This window comes from Gymnoscopelus microlampas (genome assembly GCF_963454915.1).
Source record: "Gymnoscopelus microlampas genome assembly, chromosome: 16".
Lineage (NCBI taxonomy): Eukaryota > Metazoa > Chordata > Actinopteri > Myctophiformes > Myctophidae > Gymnoscopelus > Gymnoscopelus microlampas.
This window is the reverse complement of record NC_139953.1, coordinates 4,962,346-4,983,495: the sequence shown is the minus strand read 5'-3', so window position 1 is coordinate 4,983,495 and position 21,150 is coordinate 4,962,346. Positions and strand designations below refer to the sequence as shown.

The following is a 21,150-nucleotide window of genomic DNA, read 5'->3' as shown; positions in this document are numbered from 1 at the left end:
TGTATATATTCAAAGATATTGTTCACACATTTTCACTATGTTTCTAAAATAGCAGATCTACCAGCTCATAGCGCAGCACAAAGTGATGAGCTTGTATATCTGCTATTTTTTATAACAGCCAAAGTATAAAATATGGCTAAAATCTAACACAACACGGATGCGTTCCCGGATTTCAATGGGTTAAAAAGAAAATTTACTTCATAATTTGTACTTTGGAATACGTGAGTATTCTTCACAAATGAATAGATGATTAATAGAATGTCCTATTGATTCTACAGGGTTCTGCAGCAGGGGCATCAGTCTGGCTCGGGTCCAGCCCCGGAGGAGGCGCCAGAAGCTCCCCTCAGCACCAGTGTGAATCGTCGCAGGAGGAGGAGAGATCTGAGCACGTCGGCTTCACACACAGGTTCCCACGCTCATGAAATTACTGGAAGTATTTTGAAATTAGAAAGAACGTCGTCCAGCTGTGTTCATTTTGACAGCAACATTTTATTTAGTTAACTCATAGTCTTTTGAATACAATTTAGTTTAGTTTTAGTCATTTGCAATGTTTTAGTCTAGTTTTAGTAAATAGCATAAGCTTTTAGTCCAGGGGTCTTCAACGTTTTCAGGCCAAGGACCCCCTAGCTGAGAAAGAGATGAAGCAGGGACCCCCTACTCTATATTGTATAACATTTTAATGTTTTTTTCTACTTAATCTGCTCTTTTTTCCCTCTACACCTATAGCCTCTTTGCTAAAAAATAGCCGATCTACAAGCTCTCAACGCCTCGCGCTGCGAGGCGTTGAGAGCTTGTAGATCTGCTATTTTCGGCTAATGTTCCCCATAGAAAAGGAATTCTAGGGTTCCAGTGGTTAATGTAAAAAAAACAAATCCTATCACACAAAGGTTTGGCGGACCCCCTATAGTAGCTCTGGGGACCCCCAAGGGGTCCCAGACCCCTGTTTTAGTCGACTAAATTGACAGTTGATTTTGTCGGGGGAAAAAAAATATTTTGGCTGGCCTTGATGGCGCCGTAATGCCTGATTCCACACTTGGTTGCATACTGAAAATAGCAGATCTACAAGCTCACAGCGCTGTTGCTGAAGTAACAGTCTTCCCTCGCCAAATTGAACTCGCAGAATTGACGTTGAGTCAACAAATCTCATCATGTCCATATACACTTTCAATGTGACAATTGTCACAAAGAAGGGGGGACGATGACAAATACATCATTGATCACAATTATTTGTATGACAATTAATCGCTAAAATGTCACGATGGTCACAGCCCTAGATGACGTCACACATATCGGAAGGAGAAGATTCTCTTATCGTCTGGCTATGAGAGACTAGCATTATTAGCATACAGCTCACAATATTATAATTTTTTTTACTGGTTTTATTACCCTGACACAGTGGTTCTCAAACCTCAAGGACCCCCAAAATTATATGTATTTGGCTGCAGACCCCATCAAAATATGTTGTTCCAGGGACCCCCCAGAAGCAAAGATTTGAGTCACAAATGTTTCGCTTTAAAAAAAGATATATATATTCATAGATTTGCACACATTTTCACATTTTTTCCAAAATGGCAGATCTACAAGCTCATAGCGCGGCACTCGGTGCCGCGCTATGAGCTTGTATATCTGCTGTTTTTGAATAGCCAAAGTATAAAATATGGATAAAGGGGTTAAAATTATTTTAACCAATTTTAATTTGTAAGGGGTTAAAATTATTTTAACAATTTTAATTTGTGACCCCTGGGTGTCCCCGGACCCCACTTTGAGAACCAATGCCCTGACAGGATGTTGTTTTGTCTGCGTTCCCGTCAGGCGTCTCGTCTAGAAGCGTGAGCCCCGGCAGAACCTTCCAGACATATGACGTGGACTCAGCCCGGCGGGCTACGGCACCAGAGCCCCACAGCCTACCACAGCCAGGGAAAGTAGCCAAGGTCAAGACATCTTTATTGTTACATCTTAAAAGCCTCACTATGTAACTCTCTTTTTTTTTATGCATAAAATGTAATTTGGTCCAATCTGTATGGTAGAGTATGTTAAAAAAATTTGCTTTTTTTCCTATCAATTAGTCACCCCATGGAGACTTGAATTCATGGATATTTTTGGGTTTTTGTCTCATTCCTTAGCCAATCATTTGATGACCAGCTGTTCCGGTAGGAGACACAAAGGAGACTCTTTGTGTCTCCTTTGTGTCAGCTGCCGGTCATCAAATTGATTGAAATAATAAAATTAAATATTATAATAATATACATTTTTGAATATTAAATAAACAACTAGCAGTTGCACTCATTCTGTTCTGACTGTCGCAACTCTGCAGTTATCAATTGGACTTAACATCAATTTGTTCTCCAAGCATAACCTTATTTTATAATGGACGATTAACTTTTTTCTCACTTTTTTTCTCACAACGCGTTGCAAGCTTGTAGAACGGCTATTTTCAAATAGCCTAGGTATAAAATAGGGCTAAAGTGGTTAATGTATGTTTTGTAATGTAATCATTTATATTTGCCTAGTAACTAAAGTTTTCAAATAATTGTAGTGGAGTAAAAGTACAATATTTGCCTCCGAGATGTAGTGGAGTATAAGTATAAGTATAGACAATTGGAAATACTCCAGTAAAGTAAAAGTACCCCAAAATTGTACAGTACTTGAGTAAATGTACTTAGTTACTTTACACCACTGCCTTTGGGCAAGTAGAACATGACCTGTACTTGGCCGACTGACTGGTGGTTGTGTTTTGTCATCCCAGACATTTGGCGTCAAAAGGTCATGTCTCACCTAGACACGGGATCTGACGTGAATTTTGACCTGATGGTCAAGAGTAAATGTATCCCCTGAGCAAGCAGGCAGGCTCTATTAGCTCAATGGAAAAAATGTCAGCACTTGTTTAGTGAACCGGGTTCAAATCCGGGGTAGAAGAGGAACGTTACATAGTGCTGCTATAAGGCCGATGCAAAGAGCCGCTGATGCGAGTGTCAAGTTAGGACACTTGTCCACATTGAAAGTGTCAAATATTCTATTACATACGGCTGCACCGCAATTGTTCATTCACAATTTGAATCATACCACATCTTACCAACGGCGGACCCGAATTAAACAAGGGACGTAACACACACACACACACACACACGCACACGCACACGCACACGCACACACACTGGGACTGAGGGAAGACATCTGAAGTGGTCTGATGGACCATCAGTCAGTCGACCTGCCTGTTAACCATTAGCACAAATATGTCATCATGTTTAGTTTAAACTTACTCTCCCGTTGTGTTTTGTCGTTATGAGCAGACTGGTAATACGCTGGCCATTCCAACCAGTGTTCCCAGGCACCTCCCACAGGTACGTAGACCGAGGTTATTATAGTTTTGAGCTTTTGATTCGTCTTTTATTTTCATTTTGTTTCAACTTTTTGTTTTGTTTTTGATTAGTCTTTATGTAGGACAGAGAGGATTTAAACCTCTCTGTCCTACATAAATACATTTATTTAAAATGTATTTATGTAGGACAGAGAGGTTTAAATAAATGTCTTTATGTAGGACAGTGAGGTTTAAATAAATGTCTTTACGTAGGACAGAGAGGTTTAAATAAATGTCTTTATGTAGGACAGTGAGGTTTAAATAAATGTCTTTATGTAGGACAGAGAGGTTTAAATAAATGTCTTTATGTAGGACAGAGAGGTTTAAATAAATGTCTTAACACATTGAGTGCCAAAACGGTCCGGACCGTTTTTCATAATCCTAACATGGTGTGCCAAAAACGGTTATGGCCGTTTTTGGGGAAAAATATTAAAAAAAAAATATATATATATATATTTTTTCCAATTTTTTTTTTAATTTTTCCTTCACAGCACCAGGAGATATCATTATACGAAGATTTAGACTCCAATCCACCTCCTGGTTGAGTTATGACTTCAAAAGCCTGTATCTCGGCTCCTGTGTACTTTTTGTTTTTGCGATGTATTTTCGACTATTTTCAACTGGCTGCAACTATGGAACGGATTACCGAATGTTTTTAATCTTTTTCCCCGGATTGTACGAGACCTCTATATGTGTAATGAGGGGATCACCGTGAGGACGGTGATCACTGAAAATGTTTTGTGACTACTTGAAAAAGGTCCAAAAATGGTTAAAATTCCAGGCACTGGAGGTACCCTGTTTTGAAAAACCCCTGGCACTCAATGTGTTAACGTAGGACAGTGAGGTTTAAATAAATGTCTTTACGTAGGACAGAGAGGTTTAAATAAATGTCTTAACGTAGGACAGAGAGGTTTAAATAAATGTCTTAACGTAGGACAGAGAGGTTTAAATAAATGTCTTTACGTAGGACAGTGAGGTTTAAATAAATGTCTTTACGTAGGACAGTGAGGTTTAAATAAATGTCTTTATGTAGGACAGAGAGGTTTAAATAAATGTCTTTACGTAGGACAGTGAGGTTTAAATAAATGTGGTGTTGATGTTTCCAGGCGTCCAGATCAGGGAGTAGTGACATGGAGGAACAGCTGTCTGTCTTCTTTACCGTCTATGAAGACATGCAAGACGAGTCTACACACACACAACCTGCTGGGTAACACACACACACACACACACACACACACACACACACACACACACACACACACACACACACACACACACACACACACACTCGCAGTGTGAACACATTTTGTCAGTGTAACACGCCCAACATAGCTGATATTGCCTCTGTCGGGCAGAAACCTTGTATTTCCATATTTTGTAAATGAATGCGCTACTTCGTCATGCAAGAGTTTCTCTGTGAAAACAGCAGATCATCTACAAGCTCACAACGCGTCGCAAATGCGACGCGTTGTGAGCTTGTAGATCTGCCGTTTTCACCGTTTCTTTAAAAAAAAAGTTAACAGTTTTGGAGACAGAGGTTTTCCGCTCGACCGCAACGATGCACTTTGTCCACCGCAGTTCCTTGGAGGAGGCGGGGCTTGAGGAAAGGGGCGGAGACAACGAGCGGCCTATGTACTGCAAGGAGCAGTTGAAGGGAGAGGCGGCGGTGGAGTTCAGCTTCGAGGAGCTGAGAGCCCAAATCTACTTTGACGGAAAGAAACGCCAAGTCGAAGGTACTGACAATCATGACATTTAACCTGACCTGAGGCCGATTCTACAAATGCCTTCTAAATCCGTAGTTCTGAACCTTTTTCGTGCCAAGTGACCCCTAAATTGATATATATTTGGCCGCGGACCCCCCATCTGAAAATGTTTGGTGCCATGAACCCCCAGAAGACAAGATTTGTGTTAAAAAAAAAATCAAAATTATTCCACATTTTGCAAACACTCAGGATTTTTAAAAAATACTCAAAAATGCTCAAAAATACCCATCTGATCTGACCACTTAAAGTGCCGCTTTGCATTTTCAGAGCATGTTTCATTTTAATGATCGATCAATCAATTGTGTTGCGGCTTGGATCAGTGGAACTAGCGTTCTGTCACAAAGAAAACTAATTTTTCCAGGTTTTAAAGAAAAAAAAATACCATGTTTTTTTTATTACATGGAGTAAATAGGAGGCCATCTTAGAACTATATATAAAAATTAAATTAATGTATGAACTCCAAAACAACGCTTACGTAATCCAAGGAAGACTTCACTGAGGAGGCTATAAGTCATGTTTTAAATATAGCATTGGAGGAGTAGTTTACCTCCAAAAAAATACTTATTTTCTATCAATTACACACCCCATGAAGCCTTGAATTCATGGATATTTTTCAGCTTTTGTCGCATTCATGAGCCAATAATTTGATGACCGGGGCATCGGTATTATTGGATGAAGTCATTTACGGTTCTATCTTTCTCTAGCAGTGAAGAAATTCATAGGTTGGCGAAGAGCACCCTCTAGCGTAATCACTAAAGACATGATTCTTTTTTAATGGGAGCATATATGCGTCTTTGGCAGGCAATGTTTTAATAGGTGTGTGTGTGTGTGTGTGTGTGTGTGTGTGTGTGCTCCCTCAGAGAGACTCGCTCAGGTTGAGCAGGAAAAACTTCGTCTTAAAGAGATACTGATCAGGAGGTCACAGCAGGAAGTCACAGCTGGCCCCCGACACCTTTCACAGGTACTTAGACTGCACCCACCAGTGAAAAGGTGCTCCGATGTACCACTGCCCCCTTGTGGGTGTTGGAAGGGTCAACCCCGCCCCCCCATCGCTGTGATTGGCCGTTTCACTAGGAAATACGTCACAATACGGACATTTTAATCCTCAAAAAATGATTGCATGTAGGACAGAGGGGTTTAAATTAACGTCTATATGTAGGACAATGAGATTTAAATAAATGTTTATAAGTAGGACAGTGTGTTTTAAATGTTGTTTTACGTAGAACAATGAGGTTTAAAGGAGACACACCATGAATTTCACTTTTTTTTTGGGGGGGTATTTTTTGGGCTCCCCAGTGTCTCTTGTACCCCGAAAAATATTTTTTTTTAACATTCAGTCATTCATTCTCATTTCAGAGATTTTCAGAATGGGCGTGTCTAAACAGGCCATCTCAGAATGCCAAGTTTGCTTACATCACGAAACTTTCTGCCCATGTATTTTGACAGACAGAATTGCTCAGTACCGCAGTACAGCACCCCTCTGCCCAACAGGACGTTTTGGTATTGCAGCTGAAAGTGCTTTATAAGCCTGAGAGAATTGACTTGGGATGAGTATATCTGAGTGTTGATTTAGGCTCAAACCTTTTGAAGATGGTTTGAGGGACATACACCATATGATATTAAATATCAAATATTTTTTTTAAATTCATGGTGTCTCCTTTAAATTAATTCCTTTACGTAGGACAGAGGTTTAAATAAATGTCTTTACATAGGACAGAGATGTTTAAATGTCTTTACATAGGACAGAGAGGTTTAGATAAATGTCTTTACGCAGGACAGAGGTTTAAATAAATGTCTTTACGTAGGACAGTGAGGTTTAAATAAATGTCTTTACGTAGGACAGTGAGGTTTAAATAAATGTCTTTACGTAGGACAGTGAGGTTTAAATAAATGTCTTTATGTAGGACAGTGAGGTTTAAATAAATGTCTTTACGTAGGACAGTGAGGTTTAAATAAATGTCTTTACGTAGGACAGTGAGGTTTAAATAAATGTCTTTACGTAGGACAGTGAGGTTTAAATAAATGTCTTTATGTAGGACAGAGAGGTTTAAATAAATGTCTTTACGTAGGACAGAGAGGTTTAAATAAATGTCTTTACGTAGGACAGAGAGGTTTAAATAAATGTGGTGTTGATGTTTCCAGGCGTCCAGATCAGGGAGCGGTGACATGGAGGAACAGCTGCCTGTCCCCTTTACCGTCTATGAAGACATGCAAGACGAGTCTACACACACACAACCTGCTGGGTAACACACACACACACACACACACACACACACACACACACACACACACACACACACACACACACACACACACACACACACACTAGAAGGTTTATTTGTCGATCGACATGGATTGAAGTTGTTGGTAAGACTGATTTCAGTCTTCTTTTTTTTCCCTATCCCACGACTTTCAGGGTCCCCACGGTCTTGAAATTCCTGGAAATATTTTGAAATTAGAAAAATATTTTTCCAGTCCTGGAAAAGATTTGGAATTTATCAAGGGCCCTGGAAAAATATTTGGCTATGTATTGTTTTTGGCTATTGATTTTGTTAACACAATTTTCTTCCAAAACATCTACAACATTACCAGGGGTGCACATAACTGGTGCGCAGGTGCGCATGCGCACCCAAAATAAATATTGCGCACCACATCAGACGACGCGAGGCGCTTTCGCGTACCAACAGCTGGGACAGGAATTTCCAAGCTTTTATTTTTTAGCAAAACTAAAAAATAAAAGCCTGGAGATCGAGGCTAGGAATTTATTTCCTGAAGCCACACTCACACACTCTCGCTAAAGCACGCGTTGGCCCCATGTACAGCCATTAGGGCGCAGGGGAAGGGGACGCATGCTGCACGTGCTTGTGTGATTGTTGCTTCGCATTGCCTCGCTGCATGCACGCAGCCAACAGCGGCTGTTAGAGGCACTCTTCACCGATGATGAACGCACCATAACGGTGCAAAATATGCCGTGAACGTCCAAATCTGGCGGATTAAAGGCAGTGCAGCACAGGGCACCAACCTTGGGGGCTTCTCCTAACGGCGTGTGAGAAAAAAAAACGGCGAAAATCGCGGAATTTGGAAGCAGAGCGTCTGTCCGGGGCTTCAGTGCGGCTGCAGAGTTGATGTGCAGGGCTGGGCTGAAGCAGTGCTGCGCTGCCCCCCCCCCCCCCCCCGTTGACAAAACTTCTACATATTGTACTAATTGTTTAGAAAAGGGGTCCTCAACGTTTTCCAGGCCAAGGACCCCTTAGCTGAGAGAGAGAGACGAAGCAGTCCCCCCCCCCCCCACTACATTGTTTACAATTGTATTGCAGATTGAACTTTTTTCAATAAAAACGATTCAACAATAATACATTATACAGGATGTCACATGACCTGGCAAAGAATACAAGCCAACACATTGCTCCATGATACGTTGCCAACTTGTAGATCTGTCCTTTTCGCCACACAACATATGTTGTGTAATGATATAAAAATAGTTCATGTGCAGGGCTGGGCTGAAGCAGTGCTGCGCTGCACGCCCCCCGTTGACAAAACTGTCCGGTGGGCGCCGTGCTGCGCCCCCCCCCGTTGACAAAATGGGACCATTTATTTGGTGCGCACCAACTCACATCTCCAGGTGCTCTTCTGAGTACTAGACCTAAAAAGTTATGTGCACCCCTGAACATTACACAACATATGTTGTGTAATGATATAAAAACATCCGAACGGGCTGCGTAATTGCAGCCTAATGTATACCGGAGTGACAAAAATAACAGATCTACAAGCTCACAATGTGCTGCAGCGTGATGCATAGTTTTGGCACGAAAATGGAATTGTACCATTCTATGGTTTATTTTTGCTACACTGCCTGTCTTTGGGCATTGCACATAGGAGTAAGAGACTCATTATTGCGCTTAATGATTGTTCTACAGGCCTGGAAATTGGGTTAAATATCCTACTATAATTCTAGTAACCTCTGTGCGTGCGTTTGTAGTGGTGGTGGTGAAGCTACCCGGTTCTCCCCACTGGCTGGACCAATTGCTCTGATTTTGCACACAGCCATTGACCATTACCATCTGAACTTAACTGTGAAGCCCGTTTTTCAATTTAATCAAATCTCAGCTTCTTATTAGCGTTTTTGTGTCAAAGAATGTCGTCCCATAGCTGCGGCTGCCCAGCTATGGGACGAACTGCCTCCCGGGTTGCCAGATCATGTGCGCATATCCCCCCACGGCTGCGTCGACCGGGTATGGTCTAGTTCTGGAAAAGTCTTGGAAAAGTTTTGGAAATTCTGTGGTAAAAATGTGTGGGAACACTGGACTTTGCAACCCTTTTTCACCCAGTGCCAATTGTCTAAGTGATCCTGGGCGCTACACTCCCCCCGTGATACCACCTAAACATAATTCTACATATTGTACTAATTGTTTAGAAAAGGGGTCCTCAACGTTTTCCAGGCCAAGGACCCCTTAGCTGAGAGAGAGAGACGAAGCAGTCCCCCCCCCCCCACTACATTGTTTACAATTGTATTGCAGATTGAACTTTTTTCAATAAAAACGATTCAACAATAATACATTATACAGGATGTCACATGACCTGGCAAAGAATACAAGCCAACACATTGCTCCATGATACGTTGCCAACTTGTAGATCTGTCCTTTTCGCCACGCGACACCGCCTTCGATCTGTCTTTGGGGCATTGTGGGGTCAGTGTTGCCAGATTCTGTGAGAGGAACAAGCAACCAGGTCTAGTGAAACAAGCCCAAAAGAAGCGACTATGGGCCAACATGAGCACTTTAACACATCAGCTATAGCAAAATAGCCGATCTACAAGCTCACAACGTGTCGCGATGCGACGCGTTGTGAGCTTGTAGATCGGCTATTTCCAAATAACATCTTGCAGGGAAATTATATTAAGTAGACCTGGCAACCCTGTGTGGGGTATCGGTATTAGAGGTGTAACAATACAGTAACTGCGGCGAAAAATCTCAACGATCTATATCGATATGCAAACAGCAAAATATCGTATCGTTTGACTTTGTATCGAATCGTTTGCAATGCAAATAATCGATTGTATCGATACTAAGTTATTGTGCATTGTATTAGGCAATTTTAAGAAGGAAAAGGAGAGAAAGGGGTTTAATAACTTTTCCATTCCATATCGCTACACTTGGTTTATCGATAAATGTGTGTAATCTCTGTGTTCATGTCAAGGTGCGGCTTTGTCCATATGTGTTCAAATACAATGTCCATATATTTGCCAGAGAATCACTGTGTTTACTCATTTATATCCATATTAATCTTTTTTTTTCCCTTAAAGGTTTCATGACGTTCAGTTTTACCACACATTAAAAGTCTTTGTCATGGTCCTTCAAACGTGTATAAAAAGTTTTAACAAAAAATTCCACTCCATTGATCCATGGCAGGTGTTTTTCTCTCACATTTCTAAAGCCTTTTCAACTGCAATGCCTTTTCATCGCCTCTGCTCCACCCCCCCCCCCCCCCCCAAAGGAAAGGATAGGGGAGGGGAGGGGCGAGGAGGAGAGTGGGCGGGATTAATGGCCTGTGACTTCACTGCCCAAGGGCCAAGTCAGATTACTTTTCAGCCTAATTATTCAGAAAAGGTGTAATTAAGGTCATAAAACCCCCCAAAATAACATAAAAAAAGTGAAAATTAATGTCATAGAACTTTTAAAATGTATTGTTACACCCCTGATCGGTATGGGATCAACTCTTACTTTAATCCCTGCATACAGGTACAAGCAGCCAGGTGCAGGCGGGGCCTCACAGGACGGCAGCTTGCGTGAGGCGCGGCGTGTTCACCCTCCTCAACCAGGTAATGCCTTTTAACCCTTTAAGACCGGGAACGCACAACTGTGTCATTTTAGATTTGAGCTACGGTAGAATCATTATTTTATACTTTGGGCCATTCAAAAATAGCAGATCTACAAGCTCATAGCGCGGCACTCGGTGCCGCGCTATGAGCTTGTAGATCTGCTATTTTTTTCTGCTATTTTTTCTTTAAAAAAATAATTTCAAAAAACATATGTTGCTATGATATCAGTGGTTCTCTTAACTTTTTTTCATGTCAAGGACCCCCAAAATGAAATGTATTTGTCTGTGGACCCCCCCCCCCCCCCCCCCCCATCTCAAAATATTTTGTTCCAGGGACCCCCAGAAGCAAAGATTTGAGTTAAAAATATATATTTCTAAAAGATTTGCACATATTTTCACGATTTTTCAAAAAGAAAATAGATAAGGTAATTGTAAAAACAAAAAAGTCATTTATTTCCCCTTTTGTGCCAGGGGAAATAAATACATTCTCTTCAGCCTGGTATGCAGATAACCAACACACCAACATAGCAGCGCAAAATGTATGCTTCACAACAACAAATATCGCCTTCTGCCATCGGCGAATGTCATCTTATTTGCAGATATGCCGATGGCAGTGAACATCGGCCGATACTGATATACGGCCGATACATCAGTGCATCACTACTGTAAAATGGAACCAAATAGACCCGTAAGGGCCATTTTTACACTCTCAGAGTTACAGCCCTGTAAGGGTCCATCTGGTTCCATTTGTACACTCAGAGTTACAGACCTGTAAGGGTGCATTTGGACCTTTTGGTGGTCCCCAGGCCCAACGTTGAGAACCACTGCTATACAGACCTCTAGTTTGAAAATGGTCAAGTTCTATTATTCTAACCGTTTGCTAAAATATAAGCATTTGCTATATCATGTCGTCACAGCATTGTGTAGGCTTGTTCAATGTAACGATTGAATCTGCACGGGACGAGTGCGAGTTTTCTCCTGATAGGCTCTATGCACAGCAGCCATATTATCACTTCCTTCACAGGTGTTACCAATGATACTAATTAAGGCTCTGTTCCATTTAGTCTAGCACAGGGGTTTCCACGACCCCCACCAAATGGACCCTTACGGTTCCATTTGTACACTCTCAGAGTTACACACCCGTAAAGGGCCATTTGGGAGTGTTTCCAGTGGGCCAACATGCACAATATCAGCACCCTGACTCCGTCTGACCAGAATGGAACAGAGCCTTCATTAGTATCATTGATAACACCTGTGAATGTCTTACAATATGGCTACTGTGCATAGAGCCTATTAGATGAACCGCAGTCCCTCCGTTGTCTCTCCAGCTCTTATTAAAGAGCTGGAGAGACAGGGTGACCCCTGTTACTGAACAAACACTCTAAAGCAGGGGTCTTCAACGCTAAGGACCCTTTAGCTGAGAGAGAAAAAAGAAGCAGGGACCCCCACTACATATTGCATAACATTGTGTTGCAGATTAGACTTGGTTGACAGCAATGTCATCAGTGTTGTCTACTCTAAATGTGTTTGTTTACCTTTTCTATTAATATGTTGGATTCATGTTAAAGGGATAGTTCACCCAAAAAGTTTTTTTTTTCTATCGATTTAGTCACCCCATGGAGACTAGAATTCATGGATATTTTTTAGTTTTTGTCACATTTCTGAGGCAAAAAAAATGTGACCAGCGGACCGGTAGGCAGCAAATTATTGGCTTAGGAATGCGACAAAAAAAAAATATATATATCATGAATTCAAGTCTCCATGGGGTGACTAATTGTCATTTTGGGGGTGAACTATCCCTTTTAATGTGTATTTTCAGGCATGTAACCACTTAAACCCTCAATACTGAGTAAACTTGACCTCTGTACTTGGTATGCTCTGTTTTACCTCTGCACCAAAGAATAGCGATGCTAGGGTTCAAGTGGTTAATGTAAAACTAAACAAACGACGGCAAAAAGTTACTATCACACAAATAATTGGTGCCCCACCTTATCCCCTATTAAAGATCACTGATATAGGGTTTAAGTGGTTAACAACATGAAGACCTGGAACGCAGCTGTCATTTTTAGATTTGAGCTAAAAAGCATTATTTTACACTTTGGCTATTCAAAAATAGCAGATCTACAAGCTCGTTGCGTGGCACCGAGTGCCGCGCTACGAGCTTGTAGATCTGCTATTTTTGAAAAATCGTGACAATGTGTGCAAATCTTATATATATATATATATTTTTTTTTTAAAGCAAACATTTTTAACTCGCATCTTTGCTTCTGGGGGTCCCTGGAACAAAATATTTTGAGATGGGGGGCCCGCAGCCAAATACATATCATTTTGGGGGTCCTTGACATGAAAAAGGTTGAGCACCACTGATATAGAAACATAGGTTTTTCAGAATACTGTTGGGATTTAGGAGACATTTGTAGAATCGGCTTCAGGTCTTAATGGGTTAATGCCACAAGTCTAAGCTGTGCGTGTTCAGATATAGAAAAATGAATGAATGATATCTAAACATTATGATGTGTGTGTGTGTGTGTGTGTGTGTGTGTGTGTGTGTGTGTGTGTGTGTGTGTGTTTTAAGGTGCAGTGAACTCTGAACTCTCCATGAATAATAAGGTTGGTTTCTTTAAATACAACCTCTCTTCATCTCTCTTTATTGTTCACTTATCAACAGTGGTGGAAAAAGTACTCACAGTTTTTACTTAGTAAAAGTATCAATACCGCAATGTAGAAATACTCTGTAAAAGTCCGAAATTCAAAATGTACTTGAGTAAAAGTATTGGCATCAAAATGGCACCAAAAGTAAAAGTAGTCATTGTGCCGAATGTCCCATTTCAAATTTTGAAGTGTATACAAATCGTTTGAAAATAGCCGATCTACAAGCTCACAATGCGTCGCATCGCGACGCATTGTGAGCTTGTAGATCTGCTATTTTCAAATGGACGAAACGTATATAGTGCTGAAGTGGTTAATGTATGTTTTGTAATAATACTCAAAATCTACAAATTAACTAAAGTTTTCAAATAATTGTAGTCGAGTAAAAGTCCAATATTTGTCTCTGAGATGTAGTGGAGTAGAAGTAAAAGTATTGAAAATTGGAAATACTCAAGTAAAGTACAAATGCCTACTTAAGTAAATGTACTTAGTTACTTTACGCCACTGCTTATCATTATACAATTATCAACTCGCAGTAATCAATACACTGTGTGTACTCTCGCTCTCTCCAGAGTTTTCCAGAGAGGACGGAGTCTATGAGTGAGGAGATGACGGTGTACGGCTACCAGAACAAGACCCTGTTCTCCGTTCCTGACAACACCTGCGACTTTGCCGCGGCCGCCAAGATGGCGTCGACTCCCTGCAACAGAGCCGCAAGCCAGAGGCCGCCCCGTACACCTAACACAACAGGTTAATGATAATAATAAATAATGACAGTGCATTACATCGCATTTACACAATTTTTTCGTTATTCACTCAGAACCAGGAGAACGCGATCCACAGACTTGCTGCTCCATTCACTTCCCTGTTAACCCATTAAGATCCGAAGCCGATTCTACAGATGTCTTAGTTTTCTGAAAAACCTATGTTTCTATAGCAGTGGTTCTCAAACTTTTTCAAGTCAAGGACCCCCAAAATGATATGTATTTGGCCACCGACCCCCATCTCAAAATGTTTTGTTCCAGGGACCCCCAGAAGCAAAGAATAGAGTTAAAAATTTTCGCTTTAAACAATATATATTCAAAGATTTGCACACATTTTTATGATGGTTCAAAAATAGCAGATGCCGCGCTATGAGCTTGTAGATCTGCTATTTTTGAATAGCCAAAGTGTAAAATAATGCTTTTTAGCTCAAATCAAAAAGTGACACAGATGCGTTCCAGGTCTTCCACGTCTAAGACATATATATATATTTTTTTAAATGTTCAGAACCCAAGATTGAAAATATTCTGCTCCATTCACTCTTTGTTTAACTTCTTACTTAAAAAGGCTGTATCTCGGCTCCTAAGCACTTTTTTCTGCAATGAATTTTGGCTGTGGCACTCGGAGCCAAACTGCCATAAATAAGCTGGGCACTGAATGAGTTAATGGGTTAAAATATTAGGGAAATATTCTGTATCTCGGCTCCTGTGTTGTAGCCTGGTAAACCCTCCCTCCGGAAATCTCATTTCCATTTGATTTCAGGAGTGAGTCTGGCATGATCGGCCATTCTGCAATATTGGCTGTGTGCTCCAACAGACGAGCCTATCAGCGTCGTCGCACATCGTTCTGTGATTGACAGCGACAGTTGGCCAATCAGGTGGCGAGTTCGAGTGAGCCCGAATGGCACCGAGTGCAGCCTGAATGCAGCCGACAAAACACGAACGGCAGCCATCTTTTCTGTCCTCTATTTTCTCCGCTGTTTTTTTTACTTCAAAAAGCTCTCAAACTTCTATTTTGAGGCACGGAATTTACTTATAAGATATCGTTTGGATAGAATTTAGTTGTTTAACTTCATATACAGTATGTGGTCAATTAATCATGACAGAGCCTATTTAAAAATAAAAATTCAGAGAACCGGCCGGGGCAGGCGGGAGGCATGCGTTAATCCGACAGACCTTTTCTCCGACTATGTGGCATCCGCGTGCGGTTAGGGTGCGGGTTTGGTTCGGGTTTACTGTTTAATGTCGGAGCACTGCGCTGTCGGAGGAATGCGCTGTCGGACTAACGTATTGCACCCAGACCGGGCAGTGACACACATGTATCCGAATAAGGCAACCTATTTTGGGCATGGCCGTCTCAAAAGTCCCGTTGCGTCACATAGTCTGGAGGTGGTAAAAATTAACTGCTGATTGGCTGAAGGGGAACAACGATCATTGGCTGAAGGGGTTGTCAGTCAACGGTATTACTCCCGCCCAACTCCAGCCCACAGCCAATATTGCAGAATGGGCGATCATGCCAGACTCACTCCTGAAATCATATGGACATGAGATTTCCGGAGGGAGGGTTTACCAGGCTACCTGTGTTGTACTATGTATTTTTGGCAAAACATCCAAATTCTACGACACCCCTGTGCGTGTAATGGGGGGCTCACTGTGTGGACAGCGTTCACAGAAAATATTTCATGATTTTTCAAAGGTAGGTAAAAACACTAGTTTTCGCTGGCACTGGGGTGACATTACTACAATTTCAATCTGTCAGTTAAAGAGTTAATAAAAGAGCTGAAGAGACTGGGAGACTCCTGTTACTGAACAGAAATGTCATTTTCAAGTCGGGATACCAATGTTATCCAATCAGGAGAGGGAACTCATACAGGATAAACAAGTGAAATTGTGCCGCGCTATGAGCTTGTAGATCTGCTATTTTTAGAAAAATCGTGAAAATGTGTGCAAATCTTTTATATACATTTTTAACTCAAATCTTTGCTTCTGGGGGTCCCTGGAACAAAATATTTTTAGATGGGAGGGGGTCCGCGGACAAATACATATTATTTTGGGGGTGAAACAAGTTTGAAAACCATTGATAATATAGCAACATAAGTAAAACATTTTTCTTTTTTTTACTTTAGGAAAAAAAAAGATGATTTAGAAGAATGATTTGTAAAATCCTCAGAAGCAAAGATTTGAGTTCAAAACTTTTGCTTTAAAAAAGTATATATATAAAAAAGTATATATATATTCAAACTAAAGATTTGCACACATTTTCACGATCTGGATTTTTATATCTGCTATTTTTATATAGCCAAAGAAATCTTAAAATGACACAGATGCGTTCCCGGTCTTAAAGGGCTACCTTTTAACCGTTGCGGCCCAAATGGCATTGATTTAGGTATATTATAATGCATTTAGTTTTGTGCGTAGCTTCCCGGGGAGGCCTGACTGAGGACCTGACGGAGCACCGCCGCACACAGGCGGCGGCGAGCCAACCTCCCTGCGACGAGACCCCGCCTCCTCAGCCTGACTCCGCCCCCGGCGCCACGCAGCAGCGGCTCCAGCTGAGCCCCATCCACGAGATGTCGCAGGAGGGCTGGAGCAGCTCCGCCTCCGCCGCCTCTGGCCCCGCCTCCTCGCTGTCGTCGTCGACCGCGCCTACCGCCACCCGACTGGAGGAGAGCATAGACCACGCCCACTCTACTGGTACACACACTAAAGGCCACGCCCACTCTACTGGTACACACACTAAAAGCCACGCCCACTCTACTGGTACACACTAAAGGCCATGCCTACTGGTACACACACTAAAGGCCACGCCCACTCTACTGGTACGCACACTAAAGGCCATGCCTACTGGTACACACACTAAAGGCCATGCCCACTCTACTGGTACACACACTAAAAGCCACGCCCACTCTACTGGTACACACACTAAAAGCCACGCCCACTCTACTGGTACACACACTAAAGGCCACGCCCACTCTATTCGTACACACACTAAAGGCCACGCCCACTCTACTGGTACACACTAAAGGCCAACACATGAATACCAGTGTTAAAGAAAGAGCGTACCGGTTTCGCAAAATGTACTGTAACCGCTCTGATGTCACTGTGATGTCACTGTGACGTCACTCTACGCGGCTCTATATCTAGAGAAACCAGAACAGGACCACAGCACAGCTACAAGAGGCAATACTGACCCAACCCCAATCTACCGAGAGTGATCTTAACAACCAAGGATCCAAAGTGAACGTAAACGTTCTAGAGGAGGGAGTTTTACCACAACTTGACTAACGTGATTTCCTGTCTTGAGCAGCAAGGGTGTTTGTAGCTTCACTCAAGAGAACCAAAATGGCTTCCCAGGTGTCTTTTTCAGAAGAGGATTTCTCCTGTTCCGTGTGCCACGACATATTTAAAGATCCCGTCCTCCTGTCGTGCAGCCACAGCTTCTGCAAGGCCTGTCTGCAGGAGTGGTGGAGACGTCGGGAAATAAAGCAATGTCCACTTTGCAAGAAGACGAACAAAATCAACCATCCACCCTGCAACCTGGCTTTGAAGAACCTGTGTGAGACGTTCCTGACGAAGAAACGTCGGGAAACGGATGCGGCCGACGCGGTTCCGAAACCTCCGAACAAAACGCCTAAAAGGGAACGTCGGAAAATGGACGCGGCCGTGGAATCGGAGGAATCCGAGACGGACGTTTGGTTCCGACGTTATCTTCAAAACGCTTTGAACAAAAACGGGCAACGTCGGAGAATGGATGTAGCCGAAGCCGTGGAGTGTAACGCCTCCTCCTCTTCCTCATCCCCCCCCTCTTCCTTGTCCTCCTACTCCTCTTATCTTCAAAACGCTTTGAACAAAAACGGGCAACGTCGGAGAATGGATGCAGCCGAGGAGTGTGACTCCTCTTCCTCTTCCTTGTCCTCCTACTCCTCTTCCTCTGAGGAGTTTTGATTGATTGATTGAATATCCTATTTGACAGAAATGTAAAACAGCCAGTGTTGCCAGATTCTGTGAGAGAAGCAAGCAACCAGGTCTAGGAAAACCAGCCCCAAAGAAGCGACAATGGGCCACATGAGCACTTTAACATATACATCGGCTATTTTCAAATAAAATCATGCGGGGGGGAATTATAATATGCAGATCTGGCAACCCTGAAAACACCAAAAGAGTCCTTGGAACCGCCGATCCAACCGATACACCCAAATATAGGCATACGATATATGGAGATCTGGTTGTCTAGAACCGCCTGATCCGACAGATATTCCCTTATGTTTGATGACTGATGACATCAGGCAACTCCATACATGAGCATAAAACGGACACAGGCAGACCGACAGATACAGAGATCTTCAAATATGGGTATAAAAGGGACACAGACAGACAGACGTGTGTAAAAAGTAAGGCTAAAACTGCAAATCCCAATATATGGAGTACCCTGATGTCATTGACTTGATGTCATAGTACTGACGTCATAGACTGGCCCAGAGTACATGTTTGGCCATGCCTGAGACATAGCTTCATATATGGGCATGCAAGGGACACAGACAGACGCAGAAAATCTCCATATATGGGAATTAAATTACACAGGCAACGGGTATTGCAAAACTGGTTGGGGCACACATTTCCAACGTGCATTGTGCTCGAGTAAGTAAGTAATAAAATATTTTAAAAATAATAATACTATATCACTATTTAACACTTTTTAAACAGAAGTTACAAAGTGCCTCACATGGAATGACATCAGGGGATACAGAATTGCTAATAAATGGGTAAAGGATGAAAATGACTAATGCAAAATTGTAAATTATAAGGAGACTTTCAACAAGATAGTAAAATAGTATTTAATAGGTCTTAGGTTTCAATCAGCCTTATCGAGTGAGTCGTTATATATATTAAATAATATATAATTATTATTATTATATATAATAATTTCTTTCTTTTCGCGATCGTTTATTAAACCACAAAAAATACAAAACCTCGGCATGCAACGCCATTGCAGAGAAAAACGATAAATCTCGTCGACGGCAGGCAAAGCGTTAAATATGGTATATCATATCATATGATAAAATATTCAAATATCTTTTTACACAGAAACAAATGTTTTATGGTCTTGATTCACCAGGAGCCTAATCTCTCAAGAACAGATTCTGCTCTCCGCTTGAATCTGTCGGGGGGGGGGGGGGGCGTCGTCATATCGCGTACGCACTGGCCTACAAGTGGGCGTGCCTTCAAATCAGGAAGCAGGCCGCGCTTTACCCAATCAAATGTAGTGGGCGGGATTTTTACGTGTGTGCCGATCCAGCCCCACTAGAAACAAACCGAAACTCATTTAACAATAGCGTCCTCGGAGCAGACAAAACCACGGAAAGATATTCACATTTTAACCTGCTCTTTCATCATAGAAACAAGTGGGCTTATAACCAAAACGATCCATGTTCTCTGGGAGAAGTGGTGTTAGTGTTCCGTGTAGAAATATTGTTAGTGGGAATGAAAACATAGTCGCACCACCGGAAGTGAAAGGCTGAAGGCAGACCAAAACCCCGGTTTCCTTGCGCACGTGTGCTCCATTTTGCTCCCCCCCAGAGCTAAGTGAAAGAGTAAAAAACAGCAGAGGGTGCTGTTTTTCCTTTTTTATTTGGCGATGGGTTCCCAGATTGCCAGGAGCCTGGATGGCTTTGTTCCAGGCGTAACATAATGTCTATAGATATTTTCGGAAATCTCTATGGGGAAAAATGAGTGGGCTTTCGGATTTGTGGCACCACAAAATGGCCGCCACTGCTATACCCTATAGGGTTGGGGTTAAACGCGAACGGCCTTCTTACCCCCCGTTTTTCAGTAGCAGGGGGCGGGGTGCGGGGCGCGTCCCTAGTCCTACGTCACGTCCTAGACGGATAGCTCCGCCCACACTGGGCGAGCGCTGTCAAAGCGCAGACGGCTTTGTTGTTGAAGCCCGACTGACGCTCATGAGAAACAGCAGAAATGAAATCTGGCGAAAACAGTTGCGTGCATTAAACTTTAAAGGAAACATGCAGTCTAAATATATAATACATATCCATTTGTCTAATTCACCACTACTTTTGCGACTGTGTCTCAACGTGTTTTACTGGTTAAATAAAGGTTAAATAAAAAATAAAATGTGCGTTTGAAACTTAGAATTTCTCTAAATATCACACTTTCACGACAGCCTAAGTACTGTATAAACTGTTATATTAGATGAGTGAAACAGCTGTCGATACAGTCAATATAAGTAAATCATTATATATGATGATAGCCTTAGGACTAACTTTTTTATATTTTTGGGACATGAATTGGTCCATCATCATCAAGATGATCAAAAAGCCACGCAAAGAATATGGTTCTATTAAGTGGGCCATATCATCACGATGATCAAAAAGCCATGCAAAGAATGTGGTTCTATGAATTGGTCCATCATCATCAAGATCACTGTTTTCGCCAGATTTCATTTCTGCTGTTCCTCATGAGCGTGCGTCAGTAAAAACACGTTGAGACACAGTCGCAAAAGTAGTGGTGAATTAGACAAATGGATATGTATTATATATTTAGACTGCATGTTTCCTTTAAAGTTTAATGCACGCAACTGTTTTCGCCAGATTTCATTTCTGCTGTTTCTCATGAGCGTCAGTCGGGCTTCAACAACAAAGCCGTCTGCGCTTTGACAGCGCTCGCCCAGTGTGGGCGGAGCTATCCGTCTAGGACGTGACGTAGGACTAGGGGCGCCCCCCGCTCCCCGCCCCCTGCTACTGAAAAACGGGGGGTAAGAAGGCCGTTCGCGGGTTAAACATGGCTT

The 21,150-nt window shown here is 42.1% G+C and overlaps 1 protein-coding gene across 3 annotated transcripts in view; it reads left to right on the top strand.

Annotated features, from left to right (window-relative positions):
• LOC311062491 (mitotic checkpoint serine/threonine-protein kinase BUB1 beta-like) overlaps positions 1 to 21,150 on the top strand; it is a 44,880-nt gene that overhangs the window by 11,016 nt on the left and 12,714 nt on the right. Inside the window, exons 6-16 of one of the 3 annotated variants that reach the window (XM_084081554.1) lie at positions 279 to 406; positions 1,813 to 1,931; positions 3,291 to 3,341; positions 4,465 to 4,565; positions 4,937 to 5,091; positions 5,982 to 6,082; positions 7,264 to 7,364; positions 10,860 to 10,939; positions 13,520 to 13,548; positions 14,160 to 14,337; positions 16,767 to 17,042. In XM_084081554.1, the coding sequence (XP_083937680.1) occupies positions 279 to 406; positions 1,813 to 1,931; positions 3,291 to 3,341; positions 4,465 to 4,565; positions 4,937 to 5,091; positions 5,982 to 6,082; positions 7,264 to 7,364; positions 10,860 to 10,939; positions 13,520 to 13,548; positions 14,160 to 14,337; positions 16,767 to 17,042 (1,319 nt within the window). Of the gene's footprint in view, positions 1 to 278; positions 407 to 1,812; positions 1,932 to 3,290; positions 3,342 to 4,464; positions 4,566 to 4,936; positions 5,092 to 5,981; positions 6,083 to 7,263; positions 7,365 to 10,859; positions 10,940 to 13,513; positions 13,549 to 14,159; positions 14,338 to 16,766; positions 17,043 to 21,150 lie in introns of all 3 variants that reach the window. The other 2 variants (XM_084081553.1, XM_084081555.1) reach the window with 2 other exon arrangements.